The sequence below is a fragment of the Balaenoptera acutorostrata genome, chromosome X (assembly GCF_949987535.1).
Source record: "Balaenoptera acutorostrata chromosome X, mBalAcu1.1, whole genome shotgun sequence".
Taxonomy (NCBI): domain Eukaryota; kingdom Metazoa; phylum Chordata; class Mammalia; order Artiodactyla; family Balaenopteridae; genus Balaenoptera; species Balaenoptera acutorostrata.
Window position 1 is genome coordinate 80,831,618 of NC_080085.1, and position 21,532 is coordinate 80,853,149.

The 21,532-nt window shown below is 32.6% G+C and overlaps 1 protein-coding gene across 1 annotated transcript in view; it reads left to right on the plus strand.

The window, feature by feature from the left end:
- PCDH11X (protocadherin 11 X-linked) overlaps window positions 1-21,532 on the plus strand; it is a 698,845-nt gene that overhangs the window by 510,281 nt on the left and 167,032 nt on the right. Inside the window, exon 6 of the mRNA XM_007182336.3 lies at window positions 6,694-6,892. Coding sequence (XP_007182398.2) covers window positions 6,694-6,892 — 199 coding nt within the window. The remainder of the gene's footprint in view (window positions 1-6,693; window positions 6,893-21,532) is intronic.

Consider the following 21,532-nt stretch of genomic DNA (forward strand, 5'->3'; position numbering starts at 1 on the left):
TTTTCAAACAATTTAACAACTTGAAAATATTAAATATTGACTAATATTATGAAAAATAAAATGATTATTTGTATCATATGTGATCTATAAAGCCATCATCTCCTAAGCCCACATTATCACCAACAATAAAGTGGTAAATACTTAAGGTCTGACTTTGTTAATTACATAAATAAATTACATGGGTAAAAAGGAAAAGAGTTAGTAAAATGTAAACGGTCTGAGAATACTGTGTCAGGGAGGAAAAATTTTCATTTACCCCTCTCGGTTCTTCTAGCTGGTCTAAGAATTAAATTGACATGAGGCAGACTAACAGTAGAAAAATCATACAAAAGTTTACTAACACGTATACATGGGAGAGACTCAGAAGAACTGAGTAACTTGCCAAAATGGCCGCAGCCCTTACCTTAAATACCATCTCCAGCTAAAGACAAAAGAGGATGTTGGATAGGAGAGATGCAGTAATGGGAGGAGACCAAGCACAGCACAGTAAACAAGAGTAAGGTTGTTATGCAAATTCAAGTCATTGAATTCTCCATTGATAAGAGTTTCTAAAGATTTAGTCATCCTTCTTTTCCAGGTACAGGGAGGGACACACCCTTACAAATGGAGATTTCCCTTACAAATGTAAACGTTTCTTACAAAAAGGTAACTCCTACTTGGTTTTCAGAGTTTTTCCTGTGTCTACTGCTTAGAAAATAACCGGCTTAAAAAAATTAATATGCCAAAGAGACATATTTCAGGGTGGCAAATTCTGCCCCTCTACAGATGCCAAATTAAGTTGGAGATTTTAGCTTGGAATAGGAATATTAGTAGATGAGGCTTAACTATCTTCAAACACTGGAAGTCTTGTCATGTACAAGAATCACACTTATTCTATATAGCTACAGAAGACAGATCTAGTAATAATTGGTGGAAATTTCTCCTTCTGTCAATATTTTTATTTCCAGCAGCTACCAAGAGTTCTATTACATTTTGAGCTGGAGAATCAAATAATCAAAGATGTTAAACAGGAAAGCAGACTAAGGCAGACATGATTCTGAGCATGAACTTACCTGATAAATATTTTAGCAACTCACATGCCTTTTTTTTTTTTTTTTTTGTCTTTCTTATTTCCTGGCATGACTGTTTTTTGAATAGTTTGAGGTTACCAGATAACTGCTTCTGGACAATGAAAGTCCTATGATGATTTATATATTTAAATGTAAGTCACTAAATCTACATGTGGTTAGCACCAAAAACAATGTAGAGATGTTTCATCTATTTTTTTAAAATTGATACTTGGGTTTTGTCTTAGAGACCATTGCAATGCCTGGTTTCAATTTTAATATCTGGTTTTAATTTTTGTACACATGCCAATTTCAAAGCATGTTAGGTTTCAGTTTTGTTTTATTTTCATTGTTAGTCACACAATTGTAGTTTCTCAAATATTTGTAGATTCAAATTCACAAAACTCTGCCAATTGCCAATTTAACAATTCATCATGGTACCTATCTACAAATAGATTATTTCCATTTTGATTAAGCTGAAATGATTCATGACTCAAGGAAAGATGCCCTCAAGAAATGCCATGTAGTCTTCTGACTATCAAATGAATATGTCTGACAATTGCCAAAAATTAAATAAATAAAATAAATTTTAAAAATTACCAAGTGGGGGCTGCCCTGGTGGCGCAGTGGTTGAGAATCTGCCTGCCAGTGCAGGGGACACGGGTTCGAGCCCTGGTCTGGGAAGATCCCACATGCCGCGGAGCGACTAGGTCCGTGAGCCACAATTGCTGAGCCTGCGCATCTGGAGCCTGTGCTCCGCAACAAGAGAGGCCGTGATAGTGAGAGGCCCGCGCACCGCAATGAAGAGTGGCCCCCACTTGCTGCAACTAGAGAAAGCCCTCGCACAGAAACAAAGACCCAACACAGCCATAAAGAAATAAATAAAATTTAAAAAAAAAAAAAATTACCAAGTGCCATGAAAAAAATTCATGGCAAAATAGAGCTAAGAGAAGATCTGATTCTGGAGAAGATCATGAAGAACTTCCTGCATATGCTAGTAATAAGTTATGGTATTAAAAAAACAAAAGCCTTGAAGGGTAAACATTTCAGGAACATAAAGTGAAAGGGAAAATGAGAAATTATACAGACCTTTCAAATTTTATGAAATGGAACCCTGAAAAAACAATCAGGTGAACTGATATATCCTGCAAGATGACTTGAGTTGGAAACATAGGAGGTTTTATGACTACAAGTATAGGGTCAAATAGTGAAGGACTACTATAAAATATGCCATCTGGGAGTTTTTACACTGGGAATTATGAGCTGCAAGTGGGATATATGTGCTGACCATGTAATGCTGGTGAAAATTTCAAGTTGAATTTCTAACTATTTTCACATTTAACTTTATAATATATTGAGTAATTATAAATTCTTTTGCAAAGAGACAGGACCCAGAAGCTTAAAATGTGTTAGTTTGATATCAAGAATGTTTTATATATGAATCAAAAACACTCTTGCATATGGCAATCTTTAAAAAATAATAACCCTACCTATGATTACCCTTTCTAATCAGAGTTCCTGGTGTTGGCAGTGAATCTAAGGTAGACTGGGTCAAGGTATATTAGAATTGGAGTCAGGGGGAATGCAAGGATGTATGATTAGTTTGAAAACTTTGACAGGTAATTCTAATGAGCCCTCTAGAACATGATACTCAAGCATTCAATAATGAGATTCACAGGCTGGCCTATCTGTATGCAGCCTCTTTGCTGCCAGATTAACCTTTCTAAAATGCCACTTACATCATGTTATGGAAATGTAACAATATTCACCTGATATTTAGTATGGAATTATGCCTTCATGAGGTATAATGGACACAAGAATGTTGGGAATTTGATAGTTTGCCTGTAAATGATTCATCTAGGTGACACCAATATTATTTCTGAGCATTCACACATTTTGGAATTTTGATTGATTTGAGCTAAAAAGAAGGCATGTAGATTATAGGGAGAGGCCCTCTGTCGATTTTTCTCTTACTGGCAGAAAAATAACTAGCCTTTCAGTACAGACATTTATTCATGAATAATCCAGGATTTGTTTCCATCCCGTAAAGTCACCATTGCAATCAATAGATTGCTTTAATTTGAATGCCACAGCTTCCTAGAAGAGTAGCAGACAGACAAATTATGACATGGTCATTAACGTAATAGCTCTTTTATATTGCACAGTAATCATCGTCAACACTTGAAAAAAGGAAATTATTTAGTCTTCTCTTTGAGAGACCTAAGGAATAATTTTCATGAAATAGTTAATATTTCTAAATATACTGGGTAAGAAAAATACCTCTGTATTTTGAATACCTCCGTATTATGAATCTGAGCAGAAAAGTGCCATCAGAGATTAAGGATTCATCCGTTAAAAAGTAAAGGGCAAATGAGTTAAACCAGATTGCCAAAATTTACTACAAAGGATTCATAAATTGTTAAGTTCATATAATTATTTTATGTTCAGTTCTATCTAGAAGTGTCACAAATTGCAAAATGCAAGCTTAAGTAGGAATCATTAAAGTAACCCTAGGAAAAAATAGTTAGCTGTTCTTTTCCCATTAAAAATTAAATTTTCAGAAGCCTTTTGAAACAATTCCTTAAAAATTAAATTCTAACTATTTCACCTAAGGAACTATTTCATGGAGATTTTATAAAATGATGGACAACCTAGTTAATCACCCATGTGACAATAAATAGCCTCTTGTGAATTCACTGAATAAAGAAATAGAATATTACATTTAATCAATGATATTTGAATGTCTTCTATGGATTATAGAAATAGGTAAAAAAAAATGCTTTAGACTGTAAACTTTGAAACTGTGAATTGAGAAAGAAATCAAATCCTCAGTATGCAGTTGAACTTCAGACTATTTTAAAATGATATAGAGCCATTAATGACCAAACAACATACCTTGGTTTCCACTTAAAGCATTCCGATATTCATTAAAGTTAATATAGACATGAGAGTTTATTAATATGACTGTTTGAAATCTCAAAGGTGTATATGAAATAATGTCACATATAAGAACTGCATTTCAGGAACAGGATGCTGGTGCTTGTGGTGTTTTATGGGCATTCAGGAAGGGACAAAAAACAGTTGTGTTCACTAAAGGGAGTCCTTACCAACCCATTTATTCCCTCTTATGTACCCTTAAGGGGATTCAATTTATGAGTATCAGGAGAGTTGGGGGTCAATACGTGACCTGGCTAATTACAGATTCACTCTAAGGCATTCCTTTGCAAAGAATTTTAGTTGTTACTAGTTACAGGTGTCATAGGATGGAATATCTTTTTGACTTAAATTGCCTTCTTCTTTTCTGTGTAGATAAGCAATTGAACACAAAACTCCATTTCTCTTACATCTGGAAGTAATATATATATAGCCCCTACTTCTATCATTTGATAGAACTTTACCTTCTATTCACTGGCAATTTTAACTCTGTTAGGGTATATGACTCCATGCTTAACTAGCACATGTTAAATTCTAGATTCATTTATTTTTGTCAACAGTAATTATTTTCCTATATATAGATTCTATTATCTAGGTCTAATACTTTAAAAAAGCTGAATGATAAAAATACTTGAAATATCTGACTTATGTCTTAATAGAAAATTAAAATACCTCTTAACAGTTATGCATTGTGGTGGAACAACTGTAAATTAATCTCATGCTTAACTGGCTTATTTTATATACAATGACTTTTAAATTTATGTGTTAAGTATTATTTTGACTTTAAGTTACATACAATAACTGACTGTTGATAAATGTCTACAATATAATGTTTCAGGCATTTTAAAATCCTGTTTTTCCAGTTCTTGAATTTTTAAAAGGTTTGTGAGCATAAATGCTTATATCTTACTTGAAGTGGCTGAAAATATATTCACAACTATAAATAATTTTTGGAATTAAATGAGGTTTAACCTATAACTAAATGAGCTTATGGCTTCTTAGAGAGAGAACAGTCAAATGCAGCTTTGCTGGACTGACAAAATTAGCTCACTGTGTCCTCACATGGCAGAAGGGGAGAAGGAGGTCTCTTGGGCTGCTTTTATAAGGACACTAATCCCATTAATGAGGGTTCCATCCTCATAACCTAATCACTTCTCAAAGACCCCACCTCCAAATGCTATTATGCTGGGGATTAGGTTTCAACATATGAATTTTGAGAGGACACAAACATACAGTCTATAACAATATCAACATCTGAAGAAATGGCTGACTGTGAAGCCTGAACTTATGAAAGTATATGCACTCTGTCATGGAAATTTCTAGTACCTAATTACATGTACCCTTTGATATGTATAAATTTCTTAAATAATTATCTCTAAATTGCATCTTTCATGCTACTAATAGTTAAATGTTTTGGTTGATCTATTGTTACATAGCAAACTATCCTTAATCTTTGGAGCATAAAACAAAAATCAAGTGTACTTAACATTTTTTAGGTCAGGAATTTAGGTAGTGCGCAGCAGAGATTGCTATCTCTGCTGTACAGTGATTGGTATCTCAAATGGAATGGCTCAAATATCTGGAGATGGCTGGGATGGATGGCTCAAAGGAGGCCATAAGCTATAATGTCCAGAATGGATTCTTTACATACATATTTAGCACCTGATCTCGAGTGGTTGGAGCAGCTGGGCCTCTCTGGATATTGTATTGTACTTTCTTTTTGTCGAGTTTTTCCACATGGGAAGCTTGAGCTTCCTCACAGTATGGCAGTCTCCAAGTAGTCAGATTACTTTCAACTCAGCTGTTTTTCCTGAATGAGTATTCTAAGGGAGCAAGGCAGAAACTGTGAGATTTGGTTACACAGGGCCTCTCCATATTCATTGTGGTAGAAGACTACATAAGGGTCTGAATACCGAGACGTGAGGTCCATTGTCAGGGCTATCTTCAGAGACTAGCTACTACATGTAGCAATACCACAAACAAAATTACTGCTACATCTGGTGGAGTTACCACACTATTGGATGTCATGAACCAAATCCTTCATCTTTATATGTTGGCATGTATAAGTTTTTTATATTCTGCTATAATTACTATCAGAGATGATCCCTATAGTTTGCTTTTATAATTATCAACTGTTATCCATACCAAGTAATTATTTTTATTTTTTAGAGTGTAGAATCTATTTAAATGAATTCCAAAAATCTTGCCCCTAAGATTCTTTGAAAAGATGATTTGTAATTTTAATTTATAAGCCTACATGATTGAATAAATTTGTATTATTATTTACTGTTTCTGCCCACCAGAATCTTACAGATATAACAGTAAAATTTCATTATATTTATTCAAGCTTATTATTCAAAAAATGAAATCTTGTAAAATTATAGTTAAATAAATCCATGTTCAAATGATGATCAGAATATCCAATGTGCTCAAATGTCAATATGGGTGACAGCCTCTTGCTTTAGAACAAGTTAACTTTTATTCTGCAACTGGATGTGCCCTGTTAAAAAATATAATAAAAGCAATTCTGCTGCCAGGTAAAGCAGGTTTGAACACAGAGCTGACTGTTCACAAAAGCCTGAAATTGTTCACAACTCAAGATAATATTAAAGTGACTTCACTAGATAGCTGAAATAATACATTTTCTCAATTGGATGTATTAAGCAATTATTCAGATCATAGCTGAAACCCTGTAATTTTCTGTCTTTTTCAGTCCCAGCGGCGTGTCACATTTCACCTACCAGAAGGCTCTCAGGAAAGCAGCAGTGATGGTGGACTAGGGGACCATGATACAGGCAGCCTTCCCAGCACATCCCATGCCCTGCCCCTTGGCTATCCTCAGGAGGAGTACTTTGATCATGCTGCACCCAACAACCGCACTGAAGGGGATGGCAACTCTGATCCTGAATCCAGTAAGTGATACCTCTCTAGTCCTGCAGTATAAATGGGCTTACTGTGTTAGAAAGTCAAACAGCTGTAGCCATAATAACATTGGCCATTTAATTATGTTAATAACACATTTTCAAAAGGTAAAAACACAGAATTAGGTGGAAGGCATATATGCAGCAGTTTATCATTTTTGAAATATGTGATCACATCTACTTTGAAATTTACTATGAAATTTTAATAGTCATTTTGTTTAGGCATAGATAGAGTTTTCCATTTACCTAAACATACATATGCATTTATATGTATATAATCAGCCAGTTTACTTTATTCATTTATTTCTGTACAGATAAAATATTTTTATAATTCATATAAAGTATTTTCTAGATTTTATTTTTAATTTTTAATAGAGATAAGAATCATAGACAATTAATTCTTTTTTGAGGAAATAAGAGATCCCGACTCCAAGGTAGAAGAATTGGTCTGAGGTTTTCAATAATGTATTGAAACCACATGCCTTAAGCCATGTTACTGTTTAGAAAAACATTTAGATTTGGTCTCCAGACTGAAGGTATTAAAGGCTATATTTTGCACAATCCAAAGATGTTGAACTCTTGAAAAGGATCATGAAGTTGATACTAAATAGAGCTCATTAAATTTATTATCTTGAACATGTATCTTGAACATCACTACTTCCTCATAATTTTGGGAAATACAAAATTTGGTAAGATTATACATATCTCAGAAGATTCTTGTATTTGAAGAATCATAATTTGCCTCAGATATGTTTTATATACATAAAGCTGTGTAGGCCCAAAAGAGCATACCATATATGTGATAGAGAAGAGTCATAGGTATAAAAAAAGAAGAAAAATGGGACCACGTAACATATAAAATAAATATAAAATAGAAATTTTGTAAGGTATTTTGAGCATTATGGATTGTATGGATATATAATTTACATAAACCTCTAGTTTTGAGAACAAAATGGCTTCCCCATCATTGTATTTTAATCCCTATTTTCTAAACTCAAAAAAATAAGGGAAATGTATTGGTTAAAGATCAGAATGTAATCTAAGACTAAGCATACAGAACCAATGACAGCATAACAAAATTTTTCTCTCTACAAAAGTAGACACTGGATATTAAAGGTGTTTTCAATATAAACATTTTAGAGACGTTTTAGACACCAAATTCAGAAAGTCCTAAACATCTATCTCTTTATTTAATTTTATACTTAAAACAATTTATCAGCATTCATTCTGAGGATGAAAAATTCTTCCATAATATGCAATACTAATCTACCTTTCATTTACTTATGTATAACATGATATAGTGACTTCTGGTAGAAATACATGGCTGTGACTATATCTTCTGCTATAATGAACTCAGAGCCAATTTCTAATAAGAATATGGTAATAAGTAACAAATATGCATTAAGCAAAGGTATCTTTGTTCTTTTTTACTTCATAAATTATTATTGTAATTGTAGGCCTATCACTGCCTTGTTAACAGATAGAAATATATAGATGAAATAAGCATCATTTTTATAAACTAGAGAGAATTGATTCCTTTCCGTATGACATGTGTTATTAAACCCTTTTCTTAGGGGATGGTATAGCAACAATTAAAGAATAAACTCAAAGTAAGCATCCACAGTGTGGATCTAACCCTGAAATAAATTTTCAAGCTGAATGAGACTAAGATGGTATATTATTGATAGTAATAGGGGCAGAATTGGTATGGGTTAGAATCTATTATAAAACACTTAAAATCAAATACAGCTTTATTTATCTCAATTGTATCTATTAATAAGCAATTGCTTAAAAATATTCAAATGCAGAGTTCTTTACAGGACCTCATTTTATTAGTAGTTAAGAGTGCAAGTATATACCTGAAACTAATATAATACTGTAAATCAACTGTATTTCTATAAAAAAAAGTGCAAGTGTTAGTAACAATGTAAGAGCTTTATTTTTAAAGCTTGTTTCTACCAGGGACTAAACATTTCTCTAATCATATTGACACTGTAATTTTGACTACTAAATATTTTGTTCATAATTACCCTACAGGATGAAGCAATGACAAATTTCAAGTTAATGAAGTTCTTTATTAATTATGTTTTATTTTAAAATTGGGATGGCTGTAGGCAGTAATAATGGTAATACAAATAATACATTTTTGCTATTAGTTATTATAATAAACTTATGCAAAGGTAGAGATAATTAAAAATGAATATCCATTTCTGTATAAGCCTAACAATATTTATGGGTTAATGTTTAAAGTTTATTTTTACTATGAGTCATATTAGCTACCTACTCTACCTCGGAACCAGAAACTTCCATCTAAACCATGTTCCAAGAGATTTTTGTCCATTTTGGACAATAAAGGACCTTAAAACAAGGGCAGAAGCACAATATTTCACATTAAATAAAGTTCTATTATCTTAATATGGCATGCTAGTGGGATTTTTAACATATACATGTGTGTTTTGTTTTGATTAAAAAGGAAAAAAATAGCTGATGCAAAATTTGCCATAGCAAAATAATCTCTTTAGGCTACTACAGATGATAAGGTACTCTGATTGTTCAAAAAGAAGCTCTATAGCTCTGAAATAGTACATAATAATGGGTTTTGTGATATGGAGCAGATGCCAATATAATGTGCAGTGTTAGTCAATACCACTACAAATAAGAATGTAAACCATTAGAGGAAATAAATGCTGTCCTTAAGCAATAGAATTAATTTATGCAGTTCTCATTTCATATTTTGAAATGCATTACATCCTCAATCTGCTTTCTTTTCTGCTAATGAATTGCCCAAAATAGTATATAGTTCTGAATATTCTTTGTAAGTTCACAAAAACAGATAGAAATACAACTTTTATGAATAAGATTTTCTCCAAAATTTGCTAGAGGGATTTATTAATACTAGTTTAAAATATAGTTCCCAGGTTGATACAAATCTGCTGATTAGGTGAAGAAATTATGCGATCTATTCTCCTGAGTCTTTTGCCAAGAATATTAACTTTCCTTTTTAAGATAAAGAAGAAACAAGCAAACTCAGTCCAATTATTTCTCTTTCAGGAGACAAGTTTAATAAAACATTCTGTCTCATTCCATTTGAAGGCTTTTTGAATTTTTAAATTTCACAATTGCCATCTCCTGACTTTAGCCTTTGGTATGAGGGTCGCTGAATGCCATCCTAAGCAGTTTTTTCTTCCTTGGCTAACAGCCTATGTCCCAGAGCTTTCCTCCCGTCATAACCCCATCAAATTATGTGTACCATTTCAAACGGACCCTGCTCTTTGAAGCTAGCTTAATTAGGTGAAAACATAAACAAACAGAAATCCAGCTCATAAATAGTATTATTGCTTGCTTCTGGGTTACTGTGAATACTGTAACAGGTTATGTCTTTGCATTTTCAAAGAATCTTGTGGAGACACGCAAGACTGTGGCCCTAGCAGACAACAGAGTATGAATGTGTACTGCTGAGAATTTTATAAATGAAGATATAGTATTAATTGACAGATCTGAGGACAGTGTGGTCCTCTTGGGACTACTCTAGACACACTAAATTACATATGGCCCTATGTTCATATATATATTTATTTACAAGTAGCATCAAGTAAAATATAATTTATTAAGAGAAGACTTAAAAATACTTTCTAACTTTCTTTTGTAAAACACTGCTCTGATATTATAATTCAGAATAAGTTCTGAGACACATGGAAATACTAGTGAAGGTTTGCCATGTTAAACTTCAGAGATTTCTGAATAGTTCATACACATGAAGTTAGAATGTGTGTGGGGTTTTTTTTCCCCTTAAATAGAGAATTCAGTGCTACTCTCTCACTATGGGCGAGGTGGAGTGAAAAGGGTAACTACTTCTAAATTTCTGTTGATCTGCTGGCATATTATAATTTGACTGATCATAGATAACATCCATGTTTCTTTGGAAGAGAAATAGTGAAAAGAAAACTGCTAAAGAGGTTCAAGTCAGTCTTCAGGTTACCAGCTGTAACAGTTCATTTTCAGAGAAAATCCTCCTAAATGAAGGGGAAAAAATACTTTGTTTAATCTGTGCTTTAATGATTGTCAACTGCAAGATTACATCATCTGCATTTTTTGAAACCTCTTCATTGGATGTGGTCATTTCACACACGAAGTCACTCTCTCTGAAAATGTTATAGTTGGTCTATTGGCTAAAATTTGAATTTAAAGTAATAAAATACATGTAAAATTTCATCAACGTTTAAAAAAAATGTTTTGTAATGTTTTTCTTTTACTTTACTCATTTCTGTGATGCAAAAGAAAAAAAAATAGAATTCCAAGAGCATTTAGGGCTAAAGAAGTTCTACATTTAAAGTAAAGAGGAATATATTTTTTCATTAATTTAAAAATGATAAATCTCTCTGCTAGAGTATATCTCAGGTTAACACATCTCTTTGACACTCATTTTTCTTTCACTAGATCAGGTTTGCTAAGCACTCTAACATTGTACTAATTAATTCACAAAAAAGGGAATAATTAATCTTTTCCTGGCAACACGTTTTGATTGATCCTCTACAAGTAATCTAATTAATTGGTATAGAAAGTGGGAGACCAATTTGACCAACTAGAGTACTGCTCAGAGAAATGCCAAATTTTGTCTTGTTTTGCCTAGACTGTTGACATGAATAACACCACGGTAATTATTAGTTGAATGTTTGATTAGTTGAATATCTAATTCTAAATGTAGAAATTGGGTAAAACAACAACAACGACAAAAACTATGATACTATGAAACTATGACTTACCTAACAATGGATCATTAAATCCCAGCCCTTCATAATTAAGAACATTAGGAGTCAGTTAGCTAAAGGAAAAATAAAACTACCCAAACATTTTTTTCAGGCAAATTTGATATACTAGTATTGTGTTAATTATTCATCTGAAAAATTCAATGAGAAAATACCATTCAGTTTGTTAGAAAGAAGAATAATAATGGTACATATATTTAAGGGGACAGTAGCCATTACTTTTCCAAAAGATGTCACAGAAAATCATCTAAATCTATAATTCAGCAAATGTTACCCATATAAATGTTAATTAGGTACTTTTGTTGACAAATTTGACTTCTTAAATCCTCCAATACTGTTTTAAATGCATTTTTGAGCAAAGCTACACATCAATTCCCATACCACAACAGAAAGAAAAGTGAATGGCATCATTTTATTAATATTGTTATGTGAAACAAACAGGAAATGCATTCAAACTAAGAAAGAAAAGTTATGCTCCTTTTAAAGGTTAATTATCCACCCAAGCCAATTCTGTCTCAGCTGGCTATGTATTTGAAAGATAGTTTCCTAAACTGTGTTTATCCTTAGCCTGTATAGTAGTGTCAGTCCAGGGAGGGAAAAGTAAAATAAATAAATAATTTGAATCAGCTCAACAAACCTGAAGTCACGGATTTTGAAAGATAAATCAATCAGTATTTCTAAGGAGTGACATTATCAACTATCAATTCTATTTGTTCTGTCCCACCTGGAGAAAGGGACTGAGCTCAGTGCTCCTGGATTCTGAAGGTATAAGACAAATGTCTGCTAATTTTCATTGCCTTGACAATAGACAACAACATTCAGCTTTATCCATCTATTGAAATAAAAAAAAATCCTTCACATAGAGTAATATTTTTTTAAGCTAACAATAATATCAAAGAAGTCACTTTTATTCATTCTCACAGGAAAATCATTGCAGTCATGAATACTGTCTGTGCCTACCAGCTTATTTTAGTCCCTGGTGTGTTATATAAATAATAGTGTATATAAGTAGATTAGAAAGAGTGGTTCCACCCAAGAGTTCAGCTGTCTGCCATTGCTTGGGAACGAATAAGACACACTTGATAGTAGTTGTATATTAAATGAGCTTAGGCAGATATAAACAGTGATCTAGTGGCAGATGCTCTGTAATTTGTATTAATTTTATCACTTAAATTGACATGCTTTCGAAAAGTCAATTTTTTTCTTTGCATACTTAGGAAAGTTAAAATATATATCTTAATAAGAAAATGGGTGAAACAAATCTTACTGCGCCATCCTATCATATCTAACTTTCCTATACAGGAAATGCAATCACCATACAAACCAATCGAAAAATGACATCTCACTTGGAGTATCTAGGCTTTGTGAAGGCAATGAAGGATTTATACTAGAGATAATCTAAAAAAAAAAAAAAAGAGTCACAAAAGTCATGGATCAAGATGAAAAGTATACCTCTGAAGTTGGAAACTTGAAGACATTTACAGGATTCCATTTGGGTGACAGCCTTTAAGATGAGTGTATCTTTAGTATCTTAAATCTAATATGGATTAGATAGAGGTTTATCAGTCAAAAGCAGGCCACTCTAAGTAAAGCAATCTCTTATCTTGTCTTTTCTGTTTGAAAATGACAAGCACCAGGAGCTTGGCACAAGCTGCCAATTGAAAGCCAATGCCATAAGGTCTAGAATGTCAGTAAGCTTGAAAAACCACCTTCAGTGGCAGAGAAGAGGTGGCCTTCTCTTCACAATAAGCCTTCCTTTGTGTCTAAATTTTTATTAGGCTACCTACACCACATAATAAAGTTCATTTGACATTTATATTTCTATTATTTATGAGCCATGAGGCAGTTATTTTTATGACCTTCTGTCTTTCTTCTGCTTCTTTTATCTTACTCTTACTTCGCCTATAAGACAAGAATGTTTGCCATGTGTTCTTTTTTGTAGTTCTTTGAAAGATAATACAATCAGTCATGCAAGATGCAACTTTTGGGTGACTTGGACTATGTAGTAGTGTTAGCCATATACCAATTTCTTGTCTTAAAATAATTTATAAATTTTAATGGATGAGAAGCATTATAGCAATATATTTTGTCCCCATGACACTTTTAAATTGTACAGTAACTTGCAACTCTCATAACTGCTTGCATCAACAGAACACTCAACAACTAGTAAGTATATCAAGGAAATCATTAAATAATGAATAATTATAGACCATCTATCTTACCATGATTTCTGCAATTTGTTAATTTACATCTTTATCAAACGTTGAAGATTCCCAGTAGAGAATAGAAGTGACAGTGTTTGCTGAACCAATTTTTTCCCCATTTTAATCAATAATCTTAGTAATTTTTGTCCCAGTTCCACTAAAATAAAAATAAAGCACATGATCATCTGGCACTTTATCAGTCTTATATTGGAAAAAATGTGTAGGTTACATAAAAAAAGTTCTTCTAAGTAGTATATATGAAATTAGCCTTTAAAAGTATAATTTTTTTGTCAGAAATTTCTTCTCCTGTAATATGTATAGCTCTCAAAAGCTATGAGAAAACAGATGATTTTAAATATTACTTTGAGGTATCTATGTAAATCATACTTTTAAAAATTTGGATGTTGACTAATAGTTTTATTGTAATACTTCATTTTGTAATCACTATTCATGAAATATTTTTACCACAGACCACAGCACATCAACTTGTTTAGGCCATCATTTTGCATATTATAGGGTTCTAATTCAGGCACTGCAATTAACTAGCTAGGTGACCTTGGACAGGCATTTTAACCTTACTGAATCTTCTTTTCCTTAGCTAAAAAATAAGGGGATTATACTGATCTCTAATGTCCCTTTTAGGGTCATAATTTTGTAACTATTAAAATCACAAAATGTACATGTTCAGATGTTGCCATTTATATAGTCTTTGAATTTCAGAGCTCTAAGGGACCTTAATGCCATTTAGTCCAACTCCTTCATTATGCAAATGAGAGAACTGAGATTTAAGCCTTTTAAGCAATAGCTTAATGTCCTAAACCAAGATTTAATGTTTATCATGTTCTAAACTAAAAGAGTCACTAATGTTGGTAAGCAACTACTTTTTGTAATTTAAATGAAGCAACTTGTTGAGAATAGACAAGTATAAAATTTAAATACTTACCATCCCTCAAGGGGAATGTTATAATATATCCATATGGAAATTTTTTTATATATGTGATGAGGCCTTGTATTAAAATTTTAAAATGGTTCCCATTTAGCATCTTATGCAACTGAAAGGCAATTGAGCAATATGGACTGATCATTTCTAAAATTACTATTAGTGCTAACCAATGAAAGTTTTATAGGGAAAATTGCAAACATGCTGAATCTTAATGATTGCTATGTCAGGAAAGCTAGCTAATCTTTACTATGATTATCTAACATACATAAATTTTTGATTGTGTGTGTGTGTATGCGCATGTGTGTGTGCATACTACTTACAGAGCAAATTGGGATTAAAAATGAATTGTACAAGGTTAATTTCCTCTGAATAGGGTGAAAAGTACGTAAAAAGAATCTCAGGGGGGTGAAACAGAATGAATATGTGAACATATACTTCATCCTTTCTGCTGAAAACTCAACTCTTCCTCTATTCTGAAATTCCTATCATTCTATCCTACTTCAATTTCCTAGCAGAATGTTGAAGTTATAATTAACAAGGAAGTGATTTTGATAGACTCAAGTCGACTGAGTTAATAGTGTGCCGTATAGTAAAAATATTTGGAGAAAACATTATAATAGTCTTTTATGGACACTGATCAGAACTGGAGATAAAAGCGTAATAACTTTTAGAGCTATAAAGCAGCTGTACTCTGCTCAAACTTTTAAATTATGTGAAGAAGTTTGTCTTACCTAGAAAGTATGTTTGCTTTTATTTATACTAAATTGATGACATGGAAGTTAATCCTCTGGATTGAGAAAGTCACGTTGAAGTTAAAAAAAAATTTTGAGAAAAATACTTTTTGGTCTTACAAATAGCATTATTTTTACAGCTCAAAATTATCTAAGCATGTAAAAAAATGATGATTTTCATTTGACTTTTTGATATTCTACTCCTATTCTTTGGCTCATCAGCAGTGTAGCACAAGGCTCACTGGCACATTATCATTTTTGTTTTAATGGCCTAGTTTTCCAGGGTTGGGGTCAGATCAGATTTACTTACATGTAGATCTATATATGGAAATTAATCCAAAACTGAATTGCACAATTCTTTCTTAATTGATGGTTCTATTCAACTACACCCTGCTTATCTCTTTGCAAAACGTGTGTTCTCATAATGCATAAATACTTCTTGGCTTTGATTTGAAGGAGAAGCCAATTTTACAGAGGCACGTACATGTTGTCTAAGTCATTTTAAAGAATGTAAGAAATTAATCTTTAGCAAATTATATGACTAAGTTAAATATTAACAAGAAACTCAGGGATTCTTTGCTTAATTCAAACTCTAGTTACAAGGATGCGGTACTCATCTGAGATGTTTTTGAAATATGAATGCACCAAAGGCCTTTTCAATTGTTTGATTATCATGCTTTTTATTGAGCTGTTTCTGTTTGTTTTTTCCTAGAGATCATTTTCTATAAAATGTAGTTTTACAAGTTTAGAACTATTGCAAACATTGCAATACTAACGTTTTCTAATGTTTTGTCCTCTTCTCCAGCGCTGATTCTGAGTTGAATTGGACAGGAGAACAGGATATATCAAAAACTTCACGCAGGTATCTGTTTTTATTCAAGTAGAAAATTGGAATTTGGGGATTCAACCAGAAGTAAATCCAAATATTGAAATTCCAATTAAAAGTCCCATCATATTGAACTATTAAGACTTCCCTTCTGAAAGAACTAGCCATTACCTTTTTGCAGAACAGCTTAGTTTCCAAAATATAATATCTGAAATCCAAATATCATGAGGAAAGATCTTAAACACACTGAACCCAATTCAATACCCATGTAACTCTTTGAAATATCCCCTCAGGGTTTCAAAGGATATGAACTGTGGCTAAGTAAAAAAAAAACTTTCATCTAGAAAGGTCCCATAATACCCAATAGTCTGAAGTGAATCTGTCTATACATTATCACTCAATATAGGAAAAAAGCAGATTGCTTTTAGGACAGAGAGTGAAAGACCACTGCATAGGTAAAATTAATCACACATTTTAAACTGAGTTTTCTGAGCTGTTTCAGCAATATTATTATTTTTTTTTCTTTTTTTAATTTTTTTTTCTTGATCTTTATCTTTTATTTTTTTCAGCAATATTATTTTTGCAAAAAGAAAGAAATATTGGAGCAAATTCAAGCTAAGACCTTAAGAGACTTTGATTTTAAAAGACATTGATTTTCTTTGTTTGCCCACTCCCAGATAGGTTTTTTTTTTCCCCGAAATTGAAGAATTTTAACTCTCAGAAGATTAAAAAAATACATTAAGATGAAGTGCAGATGTGTTTTGTCTTCTCCCATTTCTGTTTTAGTCTCACGTCTACAAGTGAGCCTAGTTGCTATTGTAATATGTATGATTAAATAATTAGTTATGAAGAGAAGCATTCTAATGGGATGGGGCCAGGCTACTTGGTTAGACTCAGTCCTGCAACTCACTAGCGGTATGACATTTGACAAGAAATTTAAGTTCCCTGTGACTCAGTTTTCCTCATTTTTAAAATGGCAATGATGACAGCTGTCTCACAGCATTGTTGTATTAAAGGAGTGTGTGCACATGTATCTGAGTATATACATATACTTAAAGTATTTTACAGGATTTTTTCTTGGGATAATGCATATTCTCACACAGTACTTTCCAAAGTTTCATGCACACACACCACCTGGAGATCTTGTTAAAATGTAGACACAGTAGTCTGGTGTGGGAAACTGAGGTTCTGCATTTCTAACAAGCCCCCAGGCAATGTCGATCCTGCTAGTCTGGGAACCTCACTTTGATTAGCAAAGTTCTAACAAATGTGTTGAGTAGCTGACCAAAATAGAGATGAGGGAGAGCAGTGCAACAATTAGCCATGATGAGTTAAAGCATTAAAATAACTCATGATGATCTGTGATAAAGCCTCAGTGGAGGTTCTGTTATATTTTAAGAAATATCAAAATTTACTGTATTGGAGTTTATATTGTATACACTTTGGGATAAATCTTGTACCGAAGTGTAGAAAAGCCTTCTAGATAGTTTTGAAGTGTTAGTATATACTCACTTGGTTCTTCAACCAAAAGGTTGTCTTTCCTTACTGTCTCTTCATACACACATAGGTACACACACACACGCACAGACAAGTGCATACATCTTATTTTTTTGACAATTCCAATTTGAAAAGCAATACATCCTATTTATATGTCACCATGTCATCTAGGTGAGGATAAATGCTCTTTTTATTCTAGGTGTGCAGCTATATACAGGTTCTCTATTTCTGGGAAACTTATCAGAACAACAGGGCAGAGAGGGCATTAGCAAAGTAGAGCGCTAGCTGCACAGTCAACTAATCGACTCAGCAAACATCTTATATGCACGTGAAGTCATTAAGCTTCCCATTACACACAAGCTGATTAAGAATCCTTCTGGATCATTGCTCACGTTGATGGTCTGATTTCTGTGAACTATTATCAGAATGGGGAAGATGAATAAAGAAGTCGAGAAAGTGACAAAAAGTAAATGCAAAGAGACAGATAAGTTTCCTATTGAATGTGGGGTGCTGGACTGTTTCATTTGACTACTTTTGCATGTATCCAGAAGAGTCTGCTTTTTGTGTATGCCTATTGAATCATAAAAAGGAAATGTCCTGTTGTTAAAGTCCTAATAGTTTTGAGAAGGCATATTTGCTTAGCAATTCAATGTGGATATATTCTCTGATAGGAACTTTGAGTAACTGCTGATTATGTGTGAGTTTTATTTCTTTCTTTATCTCATTGCTCACTAATATATCCTAGTTTAGTTCGAAAGAGTGAAGAATTATTGACTGATTATTTGTTCTTGCATCGTGTTTTATTATTATCATTCATTTTCTTTGCAATCTTTCTCCGTACTCTCCACCTCCTAGTTTGTTTTAGGAGGCTGTATGCCTCGAGTCTAATGGACATAAAATGAAGGGAAGTCTGTGTTTTTAGTATGCATGATGCTTTCTGAATATAGATGCTGAGGGAAATTGTAGGCAGATGTCTTTTCATCTCTCATGGTATATGGCTTTTTCTATTCCACAGTAGGAATCAAAGACAGATAAATTCTATTCAATATTTTGACTTATTTGAATTAAACCTTCACAGAGTTTAAAATATATTAATGATTTTATTTCAAATTGTTTTAGAATTTTCAAATTAACTATTAGAGCTTTTCCCAGAAATGAATAGTTTAGGATCCTATCAACAATAGCAGCAGCAGCAGCAATAATCATACAGTCAAAAGTAAAATGTTCATGTTGAAATTTACAGAGTGTATACTCTTCTTTGTAAGTGGGTGGATTGATATGTTAGAAGGGGTAAATGGAGAATATGTTACTGCTGATTTGTAAATCAGGCTTACCCTCACACTCCATAGGCATAAGTGCAAATAAGTATTCCTCCCCAGGGTGAGGATTGAACATACTGAAGATAAAGCAAACTAACTTACTCTGAGCAGGAAGAAATAAAAAGAATACTTTCCATTTTTATAACTTCCCACCATTTTCAGAGACATAAACCATCTTTAACGTTATGTTTTTATTGCATGAATATGGCAGCCCCACGTTTTTGCTCCATTACAAAAGCATTTCATTGCAAATCATGTTTCTTAAATGCTCTGTGCAATGCCTGTATTATATGAGAACAAGCCATTTTATTGGAATATTTTAAGGTGATTTATTGCAAGTAAACCCATGGCAAAATGTTATTTCTTAAAAAAAAAAAAGTCATAGGTGAGCACAAAAATATGTTTTTAATCAATGAAATTTCTTTTAAAGTATTTTATCTTGATATAAGTAAAGAAACTTCTGTATATCTGGAACACTGAATGCCCTATCAAGACTTCAGTTTGAAAAAAACAAAAAAAAAAAAAACAAAAAAAAACAAACAAACAAACAAAAGACTTCAGTTTGCGCTGATTTATAATGAGTAATTATCTAATGAAGACAGTGTTAGGCATGCATGAAAGTTATTGAAGCAATGATTTGCGGTTTTGACAAATTACTGTAGATCAAATGATAATGCCTCATTCATATTCTTTCTCCTCTTTCTTGAATCTGCGTCCTTAAGCAAATATAGAAATGGCTTTTAAGGGAAATACTCATTTGCATGGAAAAGTAAATGGCCCTTAGATGGATACATGAATTAATCCTTAGTGTCCTCTTTCAGTTACTCCTTCCTGTTTTTGAAGGAAAGAATAATTTTGTTATCAAATTAATAGATACATGTCTACTTGTATAGACATGGAAAGAACAAGGTTAGGGATAAGGGGGACTGAGATATAGAGTCTGTCAATAATTCTTTGTGTCCTTAAAGAAGTCAGTTATTCTCTTTAGGCCCATGTCACATATTTGTAAAATAACAGGCTTGGAATGGCTCTATAATTTTGTGGTTCAATTTTCCCATACACAATATTATATTCTGCTTAGGCAATTTAAAAATTCTCTACTTTTTTCTGTTACATTACCTTAATTTGTTAATGTTGGATAATAACTATCACTAATACCTGTTATTCATCCCAAAGGATTGAATTTTAATTTTCTTTTTTAGCTAACAAAATAGTGTGCAGTGTTAAAAATATAATAACTTCAACATGAGGGTGAAAACTTTAAATACCTCAGAAATTCACCAGCTAAATACCTAGGAGAATATCTTACCCAGGTTAAGCCTTAAGGGAAATTCTAGTAGACCAGTAGGTATGATATAACTTTAGGAAATATTAGAGAAAATAAAGAAAATATTTTCAGTGATCACAGGCAGCAACAGAACATTTTTATTAAAATATCATTAAAGTATTCTACTATATATGTCGGTTTATTGTCGATGATTCATAGGTACTGAATTAATCATGTATAAATTTAGGGAGATAGAAAATTTCATAGAGAATTCTGATAAAATGTAAGGTGCTTGCAGTAGAAACTATTACCTAAAGAGAATCATTAGAATTTGAGAAATATTTATTTTTCCATTTTAACATTTTACAGCATAACTTAATCTGAAGAAACTGTTATTTTTCATGAATTATTTAATTTATTTACAAATACAGGTGACACTCTCTTTTGTGCTGCTTTAAAAGTAGAGGGAGTAGTTGTTGGTGAAATGTTAAATAAATAGTCTACATCTATTATCTGCCATATAGAATTGGCTCCTGAAGCACACCATTCCACTGCTGCCCACTATCTTATCAGAAATACCTAAGGCTTTTATGGCTTTTTCTGTGGATGTTTTGACCACACAGCTTTCCTTAGATCTTAACACCAAATTTCACAATTGCTTCATAGGCAAAGACAAGATGAGCAATTAACATTGTTTTTTTCAACTTATTTTACTGCATTTCTTCTTTTATATGTGTTTACAATTTCAGACATTTGCCAAAGCAGACACATATATATCATCTTTCAGTATTTTCTTTCATTGATTGGAGAAAGTATCATCTAACCAAATGTTGGGATAAAAAAATACTTTTTCTCCCTGTAAACCTGCTGAGGGCTTATACTTTTTATGGGTTAATGATAAGCCTTACCTCTCACCTGCGGGTTGGTGAAAAGAGATTATTATTTCATTAGATTTAATTCGGGTGGGAAGGGAGGATGTATGTAGTTAAAGACAAAGTTAATTACACACTGCTTTCTTTTTTAATATACTATGAAAAGACTTGCTTCATTCAGCACAGGCCTAGTAATAAGGTTTAAT